Source organism: Danio rerio, chromosome 20 (genome assembly GCF_052040795.2).
Source record: "Danio rerio strain M-AB ecotype USA chromosome 20, GRCz13ab, whole genome shotgun sequence".
In the NCBI taxonomy this organism is placed as follows: Eukaryota; Metazoa; Chordata; class Actinopteri; order Cypriniformes; family Danionidae; genus Danio; species Danio rerio.
Genome location: NC_141040.1, coordinates 29,951,457 through 29,966,470, shown reverse-complemented (window position 1 = coordinate 29,966,470; position 15,014 = coordinate 29,951,457). Strand labels below are relative to the sequence as shown.

Here is a 15,014-nt window from a genome sequence, read left to right as displayed (position 1 = left end):
GAAAAAAAAGAAAGTATTAAAATAAAATACATAAGGTTACACACAATCAAAAGCACAAAGAAATGCGTTTTACCAAAGATTTAAATTTCGGTAGTGAAGAAGCCGTTTTAATAGGTAATGGCAGATTGTTCCATAATGTAATATTAATTTGTACCTAATAATTTTACATTTCCGTTTTCCTGTAAAATCACGTGTTAAAGGATGAATGAGTGAAAAAATCCGAGGATTCGGTACACAAACGATTCTTTTGTAGCTTGGTGTTTATAGGCTACTGCGCATGCGGGAAAGAATCACTACCTGGCAGGAGAATCAAATTAAAGATTTGTTCTAAATAAACGAATCCTTCAGGAACGAGTCTTCAGCCATTTTGTGTTGTGAAGCGGTAAGGCAAATTTCTTGCTTTCTTATTAATCAGTGTTATATATTTTCGTATCACTTATATTTTCTGGTATTTAAACTGTTTGTCTTTTGACTGATACGTTTGTAGAGTTAACTGGGGTGTTATTTCTTCAATATGACGCCTATGTTAAGCGTCTTTGTAAAGACGGTAACGAGGAGATCATTTACATTATTTGAGAGTTTTTAATGATTAAAAAAAAGTATTGCATAAGCGTCAAGTCTCTGTCGGTTGTATTTATGGGCTTCAAAAAATGTTTTGCGAACGTAAATTGGCCTTCATGAACATTGACATGAAAATACGTGTCCAAAGTGAGCGTAACCGCGCCATTCTGTGCACCGTTAAAATGATCACTAAGCATTTAAGTGTTCGGTGGGCCTTGTTGAACTTGCACAAATGAATGGCGATGATTGTTTGTGGAACAGTTTTTTACGTTTAGTGATTTATGCGTTATGCAAACGAATATAGGCAATTTGTATGTTTATATTTTCACTATAGCATCGCGTGATGATTAATTATGGGATTAGTGTTTGATTATATGCGTGTTATCGTGTTAATCGCGTTAGGATATTGTTTAACTGTTACTGTGTAATTGAAATAAAGTACGTAAGCCTATTTAACAATTACTAAGTTACATAGTTGCATTGCATTGTTATTTTAGACTGAGGAAGTATGTGATGACAAAATAATTTGTAATGAAATTTTTTATTGATTATGGCCATAATATTTACTATACACATATCGTATTACGTAAGCATTGATTTAACAAGATGATGACTTGTAGTGAAAGATGACAATTTATTTGATTGTTAGAATAGCTGCTTTACATGTTTGAAGTTAACTAACATTGTGTAAGATTTTATCAATTCAACAAATGTTGAAATGTCTCTTTTAATTAGTAGTATGCATTATAGTTGACTAATTTATGTTTCTTTGCTTTTTTGGAAATATGGAATGACTGCAGCAGAGATCAGGTAAGTAAAGTTTCATGTGATATGTTTTAGTAAATACTGCATCAAAGAAATTCTGTGGCTGACCATGGCAAGGCTTGTTCTGAGAACAACCTGTCATCTTAAAGCGCTGGATGTTGTTGACCACTGTGCTACAGCACGGTTTCAGAGTATCTTTTTATAGTTTAGGCCATTTTTATGTAAAGCAACAATTCGTTTTTTTTTTCCAGGTGTTCTGAGAATGGTTTGCCATGATGTGCCATGTAGAACTTTCAGTTATTGTCAAACTCATTTCTGCAGTGATGTCCTATTAAAAGATATACATAAATGTTTGCCGAAATGTGAGGGTGTACTCACTTTTGTGACATACTGTATATAAAAGGAATTCCATGCAAATGTCAACCTTATTCTGATAATGTTTTTACCAAAATAGTGAAAAAATATCTATGCTGTTTCCTTAGGTTTGTTTAGTACAGTACTGTAAAAATCTTCAAACATGTTTTTGTCAATATTTTCAAACAATTACATGTAATTTATCAAAGTTTCATAGGTGCTAGTTTCACGTCACATCCATAACCAAGTGTTTTCTTCATAAATCCAGAAATGTTAAATAAAATAAAAATCATTCATTTTGTTCTATAGTAAGCCAACTGTTATCCATTTGATTAGCATAATTTCTTTTGAATTGTGCAGTTAAATTTGCAGAATTTTTACAAACTATGTTGTATACTGTAAACTTTCATACTTTTTTGGTGACATTCATAATGCATGTTTGTTTTTTTCTATAAATTATGAAAAATGTTTATAGATTGATATTTTTGTAATTCCATTAACTTTGTGGTTAGTTGCTTTGGAAAATATAAACAGATGTTTTAATATTTAAAAAAACATACTTAACATATACTTAACATATACTTTTCCTTAGATTGTAAATGTATGAGCAATTCCAACTTTCTGGATGTGACATTTGTAGTAAAATTTTAAAGCTTGCTTTTACAAAGAAAGTTAACATTATATTGAAACATCTGTTATCAAAAGTATAAGAGTAGCATGGTGATATTTTAGCAGATTTACTATGCTGCTGTCAAAAACAGAACAAAAAAATTATACAATCTTAATGAAAAAATAACATAAAAATTAAGTAAAAACATGACAAATAATGTACATTTTATTACGATTTTAAAAACACATTTGAATATTACTAGTTTTGACATACATTTGTATTTATTTAGGCTAGTGAAATAAAAATTTCTTTCACTGAAGTTACTTGATAGATTATTATTAGCAGTTCACTGCCATTGTATATAATGTATTGAATAGGATCTTTTTGTTCTTTTCAGAAGACTGTCTAAACTTTCAAAAGAAAGACTTTTAGAAGATTTTCTTAAGGTAAGCATGCAAAACTTAATTGTTCTTGTTAAAAATGTAGGCCTGTACATTTTAGAGGACGCAGTGATAATTGTAGAAGCTTTGATTTGACATAGAATTATGTAAATGTCAATTCAATACTAAGTTCACTGTTTGTGTTCAGGTGTGTGCAATTTTGACTTTTAATGTTCTGAATTATTCAGCAGTGTAACTAATGTTTAAATTGTAATTAATGTTGTTTTTTCCTGAATAGTCAAGATGTATAGTAAATTGTGTTCTTTTTAGGGGACAAATATCATGTGATTATAAATGTGATTAAAATGTACATCAATACGATGAGATTTGTAAATTTATAGTTTTATATGAGTAATTTAGGAGTCTGTTTAATGGCTGCTTATTTTTTGACAGCTTTTAAAAACATTTTTGTAAATGTACAAATGTATATGCATGCTCAAAATAGATTAAACTGATTATAACATATATAACATTATAATAGAATAAACTATTATATTCTAATCAATTCATTTTTATTATGAAAAAACTGTCAAAGTATTTAGATAAAATATATATTTTTTCATATTCCACATCACTATTGTACATGCAATTGTTTTATATTTTTATTCAGGTATTAAAATGGTTTTCATTTCAGGTGTTCCAAAATGTACATCATTACATTAAGATTTGTGAATTTATAGTTTTAGATTAGTAATTTAGGAGTTTGTTTAATGGCTGCTTATTGTTTGAGTGCTTTAAAACATTTTTTGTAATGCAAATTTTTGAATGAATTACACAGAATGTGTTTTTTGACATTTTTGGCTGCTGTGAATTTTTGCTGCATTATATATTAAATGTATTTGACATGATATTTATTAAAATGCAATGTAGTAAACACTGTATTAAAATAGTGTCTCTCTGTGTGTTTTCATGTAATATAGATGCCACGTGGAAAAGGATACCGCCGTTCCCAGGCAGCAAAGAGGAGGAATGCTGAGCGGATTACACTCACTTCCCCCTTGGACCTGGCAGAGGTTAAGCCTCCTCTCCAAAAAAAGGCTGAGTTCAACGAGAGCTCATCAAACAATCCAGAGATCTACCAGACTGCAGATACTTCTTTAAACTGCTGCATGGATCCAAATACTTCTCCAAACTGCCGCAAGGCTCCAAATACTTCTCCAAACTGCCGCAAGGCTCCAAATACTTCTCCAAACTGCCGCAAGGCTCCAAATACTTCTCCAAACTGCCGCAAGGCTCCAAATATTTCTCCAATCTGCCGCAAGGCTCCAAATACTTCTCCAATCTGCCGCAAGGCTCCAAATACTTCTCCAAACTGCCGCAAGGCTCCAAATATTTCTCCAATCTGCCGCAAGGCTCCAAATACTTCTCCAATCTGCCGCAAGGCTCCAAATACTTCTCCAATCTGCCGCAAGGCTCCAAATACTTCTCCAATCTGCCGCAAGGCTCCAAATACTTCTCCAATCTGCCGCAAGGCTCCAAATACTTCTCCAATCTGCCGCAAGGCTCCAAATACTTCTCCAATCTGCCGCAAGGCTCCAAATACTTCTCCAATCTGCCGCAAGGCTCCAAATGTTTCCAATGATGTTAATCAATGTTTCAATGTTAATAACTCTGATTATTTTCCACAGAAATTTATACAGGGTTCTTTCCATCAAGGTGATGAGCGATTTGGTTTCAACAGAAACAGACAATGTGCGGTGAACAGCATTACAGCAGTTATGATGAGTGTGTTGAAGCATGTGCAGACATGGACAACAGATGACTTAAATGCTGTTTTGTTGCATGGTGATAAGTTGTACACATCTATGTGCCAGCAGGGGAAGATTAATGACCATTTACAGCGAGGATATGTTTCTGTTGCAGAACTACCAACAGTGCACACACTATATGATACAAATTTGTCAATAAAGTATTCTGAATCTCTGAGTGGTGTTGTTGGTGTTGATGTGTATGATGACTCATTGCGTGATGTTTGCATGTCAATTGAAGATGCACTACAAAGAGCTTTGGTTCAGTCTGATGCCTGTTTGTTAAACATTCGAGACAACATTTGTGCTGTCATAAAAGTGGAGTCAGAATTTGCTGTTGTTGATTCGCATTCTCGTAATGGTAAAGGTATGGCAGAATATGATAATGGAAGAAGCATAGTAGTTTATTGTCCTGACATACACATGTTGTTTGCTCATGTTGTTAACCTTGCCATGTCACTGAATGCTCAGGGAACACCTTTTGAAGTGACCGGTCTGAAAGCCACTATAATCAGTAAGTCTACATGTGCTGCAAGAGGTTATAAGCCTGGTCAACAGTGTATCATCACACATGTTTCGCCTGCAGAGTCCGATGTACAATGTTGTATTGTGGATAGTGTAAAACAAAGAGATTTAAACAAACCAGCATTTCTTGAAAAAGTGATTCAAATACAGTCAGATTCTACTAAGAAATTACAGCAGATTGAGTCAAAACTTACACATGTGAGCAAGTTTCCTGGTAATATTTTGATGAGTGATGTGATCATTGGCAATACAGAAAATACTCCGTTCAATTTCAAACCATTAACATGGGAAGAGCAAAATACTTTGTGTCAACGTTTACACCTTATTAATGAAAGAGTTCATGTTCAAGTTGCAAACATGTGCTCTTTAGGTGTTCCATGCAAAACAAAATCTATTAAAGGAGATGGCAATTGCTTGTTCAGGTCAATTGCGGATGCATTGTGCGGTAATCAGGAGAAGCACCTTATAATTAGGCGTGCTGTTGTGAAACACCTTGAAGCTAATAGTTCAAAATTTTTGAGATACATAGGAGAAGAGTACAGATCAGTGAAAGATTATTTGACACAGTCAAAGATGTATTATTCTGGATCGTGGGGTAGTCATGTGGAATTGTTTTGTGCAGCCAATCTTTTAAAAATAAATTTAATGACCTTTAATGTTGACAGGTGGAATGCATATGTCCCCAATAATGAGTTGTTTACAGAGAATTCCATCTATTTAAAGCACTGCAATGGTAATCACTATGAAGTTGTTACATGTGTTAAAAATGGAAGTCAAGAAAATGTTTGTGCAGAAGCATGCAACATTGGTGTTTATCGTCAGAGCATAACCTGCTCTTTGCGGAAAAGGAAATTAAATTACACTCCAGCTCAATGTAAACGACAAAAAGAACACGACCGGTACCACAGCGACAGCTGCTTCAGACAAAAAAAAATAGAGAACTTAAAAATTAAATATTGTGAAGACAGTAATTACAAACAGAGAAAGATTCAAAACACCAAAACAAAATATTGTGAAGACAGTGATTACAGGCAGAGACGGATTGACAATTCTAAAATAAAATATTGTGAAGACAGTGATTACAGGCAGAAAAAGATTGACAAGTCTAAAATAAAATATTGTGAAGACAGTGATTACAGGCAGAAAAAGATTGACAAGTCTAAAATAAAATATTGTGAAGACAATGATTACAGGCAGAAAAAGGTTGACAAGTCTAAAATAAAATATTGTGAAGACAATGATTACAGGCAGAAAAAGATTGACAAGTCTAAAATAAAATATTGTGAAGACAATGATTACAGGCAGAAAAAGATTGACAAGTCTAAAATAAAATATTGTGAAGACAATGATTACAGGCAGAAAAAGATTGACAAGTCTAAAATTAAATACAATGAAGACAGTGATTATAAAGAGAAAAAACTACACAATCTACGATGTAAATATAGGAATGATACTAAATTACAACAGGTAAAATGTGAAAATTCAAAGAGAAAGTATTGCAGAAATGTTAGTTTTCAAACGTTTGTTCGGCAGTATTCCCAGACCAAGTATAAAAGCAATAAAGTCTTTAGAGAAAGTGTATGTGAATATTCAAAGAATAAATATCACAGAAATCCCACTTTTAAAGCCAGTGTATGTGAGTATTCAAAGAATAAATATCACAAAAATCCTTCATTTAAAGCCAGAGTATGTGACTATTCGAAGAATAAATATCACAAAAATCCTTCATTTAAAGCCAGAGTATGTGACTATTCGAAGAATAAATATCACAAAAATCCTTCATTTAAAGCCAGAGTATGTGACTATTCGAAGACTAAATATCACAAAAATCCTTCATTTAAAGCCAGAGTATGTGACTATTCGAAGAATAAATATCACAAAAATCCTTCATTTAAAGCCAGAGTATGTGACTATTCGAAGAATAAATATCACAAAAATCCTTCATTTAAAGCCAGAGTATGTGACTATTCGAAGAATAAATATCACAAAAATCCTTCATTTAAAGCCAGAGTATGCGAATATTCGAAGAATAAATATCACCTAAATCCTTTATTTAAAGCCAGAGTATGTGAGTACTCAAAGAATAAGTATTGCAGAAACATGAATTTTAAAGCAAAGGTTTGTGAATACTCTAAAAAGAAATACCATGAGGATGAAATGTTTCGTATGAGAAAAATAAAGAAAAGATCTGAAGATTATGTAAAACAAAGGGAAAGGCAAAAAGACATTGATTTTGCCATTAATAACTTTTGCCATGAAGTTAGTTTAGGTCCAGAATTTGTTTGCTGTGTTTGTCATCGTTTGTTGTTCAGAAAACAAGTTCTTGAATGCAGAAAAGACTGCTATGATATAAGAGGTCAACAGATAAGTGATTTGGCTGAAACATGCATTACCACAAAGTATTTACATATATGCAGCAGTGAATGTGAAAATCTATGCCATTTATCAGGTTATGCAGCTTCTAAATTGTGGATTTGCTATACATGTCATCGTAAAATACTTGGCGGAAAATTGCCTGAAGAGAGTATTGCCAATAACATGCATTTGGTAGATATCCCAAAAGAACTAAAAGGTCTGAACTCATTGGAAGGACATCTTATTGCACTCAACATTCCATTTATGAAACTGCTTTGTCTTCCCCGAGGAAAACAAAAAGGCTGTCATGGTCCTGTTGTTTGTGTTCCGGTTAACACCACAGATGTGTCAAATATACTTCCACGTAATGAATGTGATGACCACATGATAAGAATTAAACTGAAAAGAAAATTAACATATAAAGGCCATTATGAATATAAATATGTCAACACTGATCATGTTAGGCATGCACTATCTTATTTGGTGAGACACAATAAGTGGTATAAGGATGTGGAGTTTAATGAGCAGTGGGTAAACTCTATGTATGAAACTGATGATTTAGACAAGGATACTAATGACTTTGTAGTTGATGAACACCATGAAACAGACAAAAATGAAGATGACAAAGAGGAGGATATAACATATATTAAAGAACAAAGTGGTCTTTTGTCAGACACATGCCTGCAACCTGTAGATCTGGGTTCAGAAATAATTGATCAACACTTTCATGATGTACTCAACATAGCACCAAGTGAAGGTAACAGTCCAGTTAGATTGCTGTCTGATAAAGCTAATGAGGCAAAATGCTTCCCTATTCTCTATCCTACTGGTGGTCCAACATTTCATGATGAAAGACAAGAAAAAATCACACTATCACGATACCTGAATGCACGAATACTAAATGCAGATGGACGTTTTGCACAAAGCACAGATTTTATATTTTATGCACAATATTTATCAGAAGTTGATCAAATTGTTTCTAATGTCTCAATTGCAATGAGGAAAGGTTCTGAGCAAGATTGCTTAAATGTAACATCAAACATGCTTACAAATTGTGATTCCTTACAAAAAATATTACATTATGATGAAGGATATAAGTTCTTAAGACCAGTCAGAGGAACCCCTCCATATTGGATGTCTACGCAAAAAGATCTGTTTGCCCTTATTCGACAGCTTGGAATACCCACTTTCTTTGCATCTTTTAGTTCTGCTGATCTAAGATGGCCTGAAATGATTAACACTATTCTTAAACAAGAAGGAAAACAAATAAATGCTGATGACCTTGATTGGTCTGAGAAATGTGGACTCATAAGACGAAATCCTGTCACTGCAGCAAGGATGTTTGATCACAGATGGCATTGCTTTCTTAAAAATGTTATTATGTCACCGGCAAACCCTATTGGCAAGATAAAAGACTACTTTTATCGGGTTGAATTTCAACAGCGTGGTTCTCCTCATGTTCACTGTCTGTTTTGGGTGGAAAATGCACCAAAGCTCAATGATAATGATTCAAATAATGACCATGTGGTTGCTGACTTTATTGATACTTACATCACTTGTGAGACACCTACAGAAAGTGACAATGTACTATATGAAACAGTGAACAGTGTTCAGAAACACAGTACAAGACATTCAAAAACATGTCGGAAGAAAAATACAGTCTGCAGATTCAATTTTCCAAGACCACCATCTAGTCGTACTTTTATTACAAGAACCTATAATGCAGATAATCTAAAAGGGAAGGAAGGAGAATCATTGGCAAATAAAATAATAAAGAAAGTCAAAGGTGGTTTGAATTCTGGTGTAAATTTTGATTCAGTTGATGCATTTTTTTCATCTATTGGAATTAATCAAACAATGTTTGAACAAGCATACAACAAATGTTCCAAAAAGAAAACTATCGTTTTGAAAAGAAATCCAAAAGATGTTTGGGTAAACCAGTACAACAGAGATTTACTGCAAGCTTGGCAAGGGAATATGGATATTCAGTATATCACAGATGCTTATTCTGTAGTGGTATATATACTTACGTACATCACAAAAGCTGAACAGGAAATGGGACTGCTCCTTCAGCGTGCACAAAATGAAGCACTAAATGGAAATCTCGAAGCTAAAACGTCATTAAAACGGTTGGGAACTATCTATCTACACAATAGAGAAATTTCAGCTCAAGAGTCAGTGTACAGACTAACAGGAATGCATTTAAAGGAATGTTCCCGTAAAGTACAATTTATTCCAGTTGGGCAAAATCCTGTAAAGATGAGTTTGCCTTTGCATCTTCTTCGAAATCAAGCAGAAAATGTCCAGTCTGATGATAAAAGCAGTTTCTGGATGAGAAATGTCATTGATAGATATAAAAATAGACCACAGAAAGAGCCACTGAAAGATCTATGTCTTGCCAGTTTTTGTTCAGAGTACAGAATTCTGACTAAATCAGAGGTTATGTCACAAAACAAAAAAGCTGAAAATAAAATAATTAAACTTAATAACCAAAATGGTTATGTAAAACGAAGGACACGTACTGAACCTGCAGTAGTAAGGTATCCAAGATTTTCACCAACAAAAGATGCAGAAAAATATTATCATTCATTATTACAGCTTTTCTTACCTCATTATAATGACTCTGATTTAAAGCCGATCAAGTATGACACATATGAGGAGTTCTACAACACTGGTATCATACAATATAGTTCTGAAATGAAAGAAGTCAAGTACATTGTGGATGAAAACAGAGAATTATTTGAAAAGGAAAGTGATAAAATTGACAAAGCTAAACAGCTTTTAGACCAAGGTGTTGATTTAGAAGATGCCTGGGCTGAGATATGTCCTGAAACTGAAAGACAGCGTCATGAATGCAATGAACTGATGAAGGATAAAATATTACCTGATGAAGATGATCATCAAGAACTTTTTCCAGATCTCATAGGAAACCCTCAAACAGGGTGTACCATTGAATCAAACCACACTACAATGCCTAGAAATGATGCATTACTTTTACTAAGGTCCTTAAATGAGCAACAGTCGGCTGTGTTCTATAAAGTCAGAAACTGGTGTCTACAGAAAATACTTGGAAAAAACCCAGATCCATTTAGAATATTTCTTACTGGTGGTGCTGGCACAGGAAAAAGTCACTTAATTAAGGCCATACACTATGAAACTACCAGACTGTTATCTCAGCTGTGTGAAAATCCTGATGACATTGTTGTACTTTTGACAGCATCAACAGGGGTGGCTGCCTATAACATTGGTGCTGCAACTATTCATAATACATTTTCAATTGGTTCAAATGTCAGACTACCATATCAGCCTCTAAGTGATGACAAAATAAATACATTACGCACAAAACTGGGTAGTTTGCAAATTTTGATTATTGATGAAGTGTCTATGGTTGACCATCGTCTCTTATCATATATTCATGGAAGGCTGCGACAAATAAAACAAACTGGTGAATATCTTTTTGGCAAAGTAAGCCTGTTCGCTGTGGGTGATTTTTATCAGCTTCCAGCAGTTAAAGGAACATCTCTCTATGCAGATACAAAAGGAGTAAACCTATGGGAAAGTAACTTTGAAGTTGCTGAGTTAAGCAAAGTTGTTCGACAACAAGATCCAACTTTTGCAGAAATGTTGAATCGCCTGAGAGTACGCAAAAAAAATGAAAGTATTAGTCCCACTGATATTGCTACATTAAGAAATTGTGAAACAGGAGACACATGTAATAATCTTCACATTTATGCTACAAATGCTGAAGTTGATAAATACAACATTGAAAGACTACATGAATGTTGCCAACAGATAATTAGTATAAATGCTCAAGATTATATAAAAAATGCAAAAACTGGTCGAATGGAACGAAAAGTTGGATTTCATACAAAAGTGTTTAACTCATGTTTGTCTGCATGTGTTTCTCTTGGTATTGGAGCAAGGGTGATGTTAAAGAAAAATATTGATGTTGCTGATGGTCTTGTCAATGGAGCTTTTGGTACTGTTGTCCACATAACACAAAGTCAAAAAAATGATGATGATTTCCCGACAGCTATTCATGTAGAATTTGATAATCCAAATGTCGGAAAAATTCAAAGATCCAAAACACGTCAGAGATTTTCTGCAAATTCAACATTAATTAAAGTAGAGGAAGACCAAGTCACAAATGATGGTGGTATCAGGCGTCAATTTCCTCTTAGACTGGCTTATGCATGTACTGTTCATAAAGTTCAAGGTCTGACAGTGGATAAAGCGGTTGTTTCACTTAAGAAAATCTTTACAGCAGGACAAGCATATGTTGCTTTGAGTCGTGTGAGATCTCTCAGTGGGTTAATAATTGAGGACTTTCAAGAATCTGTCATATTTTGCAATGAAAAAATTGAGTTGACCATGAAATCAATGCAGAAATTAGTTTTGGATAAATATAATTCAACTAAATCAGTTGGTACATTCAGAATAGCACTGCTTAATATACAAAGTCTGAGAGCTCACTTTCAGGATCTTCTTGCACATACAGTTCTAATGAATGCTGATTGTATTTGTTTGACAGAAACATGGCTGTATGAAAATGATGAACTGGAACTGCAAATACCAGAATTTGTGTTCAATCACAACCCACGATCTAAGTGTTATGACAACAAATGTGTTGTTTCTGCTGAATTAAAACACCAGAGAGGAGGTGGAGTTGGAATGTATTGTTCTGAGAAAATTGAGTGCCATATCTTTACTCCTGAGCTCTGGAATTTGGAATGTTTATACTTTACAGTTCCACATGTTAATTTAAAAGCTGCAGTTCTTTATAGGCCCAGTTCATATAAAATTGATGTGTTTCGACAGCATATATTACATATTATTGAAGAACTAGAAAAGCATTCTGGACAGAAAATAATAATGGGTGACTTCAATGATGATATCTTTACTTCATCTATGACTATGAAATTAATGGAACAACATGGATATACTCAACATGTACAAAGACCAACCACAGAAAAAGGTACATTAATAGATCATGTGTATACAAAACAAATGGAACATATAATTGTTGATGTTGTGCAAACATACTATAGTTTTCATCAGGCAATACTTATTTCATTTTTGTGATAAAAATGTTATTTATGACATCAGATGAGACGGCTCTCTGGGGATGGGAAGGGAAGGGAAGGGAAGGGAAAGACAGGAATTGGAGAAAAGGTAGCCTGTTTGTTTGTTTTTTTTAATGTTTTTTTGTTCTCCAAATTTTGATATGTTTTGGTATGTATTTGTCACCCAATTCATAAACACTTCACTGTGGCCTGGTATCCCTTTGTATGTGGTGCCTCGTTCTTTTTTGCCTCTGCCATGGACTATTATCACCCATACTCTACAATGGACTTATGGGTTAATGACTGGAGTGTCTCATCTTTTTGAACTTTTAATTAATGATCTACATGTACATAAGATACACCTCTTTCACACCCTTTGGATCTACCTCGGCTTTCAAGTCCTTTGCAATCAAACTGGTTCAGCAGTCATCAGCATGTCCACCTGTTCTGCACCACAAAGGTCTCCACTTAGTCTCCTCTTCAGACAATCAATGTGCGTATTTTCATCATTTATAATTTATTTATAAATGTTATTTTGGTTTTGTTTTCATATGCATATCATGTGTAGTTGTCTTTTAAATTATATAACAATATAAATATTGTTGTTATTTATTTTGTTTAGATTATATAACAATTAACAATATAAATATTCTTGTCTACAATAGAAATACCTGTTGATTGTTTTTATAAAATTGTATTGTGTTTTAGGAAGATGGGAACATCATTTGTCATGCAGTTAAATGCAAGCAATTATGCCTGAACTCTCCAATCATTCTGTTGTGTTGGAATCGACATTTCTACCTCTACAAGAACATATATAATATATAGTTCTTGTAAGTATATTTTACTTTACTGATTTTCTAAATTTTTCTTATGGATATAATTGTATATGTTTTCTAAATTGCAGAACCATACAATAAACAGTACTATATATTTTATATTCTTTTGGGAATAAAATGCACTACATACAATCTGTAATATTCATGTTTGAAATAACTCTGCCCTCCTTGTCAAATCTTTTAGCTTTACTGGAGACTTGCATCCTTGCACTGGCTAGCTTCATCTTGGTCTACCCCGCTGTACATATGCGTCTCTATTTGTTCCTGTTTATCAAGACTGTTTGCTGAACACATATTATAACAGAAAGTTGTTGTGAGTATATTTATCTCTCGTATACACTGTTTTATATATTTCTATAAATACACTATATATAATATATAATAATTGTTTTTGTAGGACACAAGGAAACTCTCAGCAACATTCAGCTGTACAAGAAATCTTCAGTCCTTTACCTATGATACCTTTATTAGTTTCACCAGCTCCAACTTGATCCATACAACTTTTTTCACCAGAATCCCATTGCAAATTTATCACACTTTGCCACATTTACCATAAGCACCCTCCACAATTTCTGCATAACTGTCTTCCTCTATTTTTGTCTTTTTTTTTTTTTTTTTATTGGTCAGTTTGATTATGTTTCTTTCACTAAATGACTTTTATGTTCATTTGTGGTTGGTTTGAATCTTTGTTAGTTCTATATATTTCACACTTTCTTTATTCACTATACGTGTTTTCTGTTTGTACCCCATTTTGTTGTTGTTAATACTGTTACTTCTAAAATTGTTCTTTGTATTATCTTGTTAGTTCTGAAATTGTTCTTTGTTTATCAAGAGTACAATGCCCTTCTCACCAGGATCTTGCAATATTTGAAAAAAATAAAAATAAAATACATACTTATTTTGAATACATATACATATTCTAAAGAAATGTCTGTATGTAATTGTTGAATGAAATAACTTTAATGTATAGTGATATTTATGTCTTTGGACTTTCAGCCATATAGTGTTCTTGCTGAAATGCATAACAACACAGATGTCTATATTGTCTTCTCATGTAAGTTTCAAATAAAATATTACATATGCTATGTACATGTTTGATATTATTTATATAAAAATTGATTTGCTGCCAGTAACAGAAATGTAGTATTTTAGTAGTAATTAGTATTAATTGGGTTACAATTACAAAAGGTAAGTTAAGGTTTTTATTTAAACTTCTAATGAAAAATCCTAATTTATCAGCCTGACCATAATCCGACTGAAATATAGTAATATTTCAACAAACAGTCTATGAGAAGTTTGCATAAGAATCTTTTGAACAAAATCAATATGATGTACAGAAAGTTTTGCCAAATATGGCATATTAAATATCAATGTTGATTCAAGGAATAAGTTGATATACATTTTACCACAATAAACATGCAGTCAAAACTTACTAGCAATTCTAACTTTCTTACTTCCTTTCTGATTCATTATTGATAGTTAGTGATTGGTTTATAATTCGTGACCACTAAGTTGCACTGTAACCAAGTTTATGTGTTTGCGTCATAGTGAGTTACCAATGACACATAAAGTTCAGTGTCAATATGTTTAAGCATTGCAGATACAGCCTTAAATGAACTTTGACGTTTATCGATATGATTTAGATAAGCGTCTAGGAGGAGTTTGCAAAATAAGGTTTTTGAACAAAATCAATATGATTGAAACGAATTTCACAAAACTTGCTTGTAATTTTCTGTTTATTATCCGAATCAAAT

The 15,014-nt window shown here is 33.1% G+C and overlaps 2 protein-coding genes across 6 annotated transcripts in view; both read left to right on the top strand.

Moving 5' to 3' along the window:
• si:dkey-12h9.6 overlaps nucleotides 1-15,014 on the top strand; it is an 83,322-nt gene that overhangs the window by 52,513 nt on the left and 15,795 nt on the right. The window lies entirely within an intron of this gene.
• On the top strand, nucleotides 325-14,319 carry LOC147839345 (uncharacterized). The gene is made up of 4 exons (XM_087298229.1): nucleotides 325-382; nucleotides 1,362-2,736; nucleotides 3,651-6,142; nucleotides 6,359-14,319. Exons 3-4 carry the CDS (start codon nucleotides 3,651-3,653, stop codon nucleotides 12,438-12,440), a joined length of 8,574 nt encoding a protein of 2,857 aa, XP_087154355.1. The 5' UTR covers nucleotides 325-382; nucleotides 1,362-2,736; the 3' UTR covers nucleotides 12,441-14,319.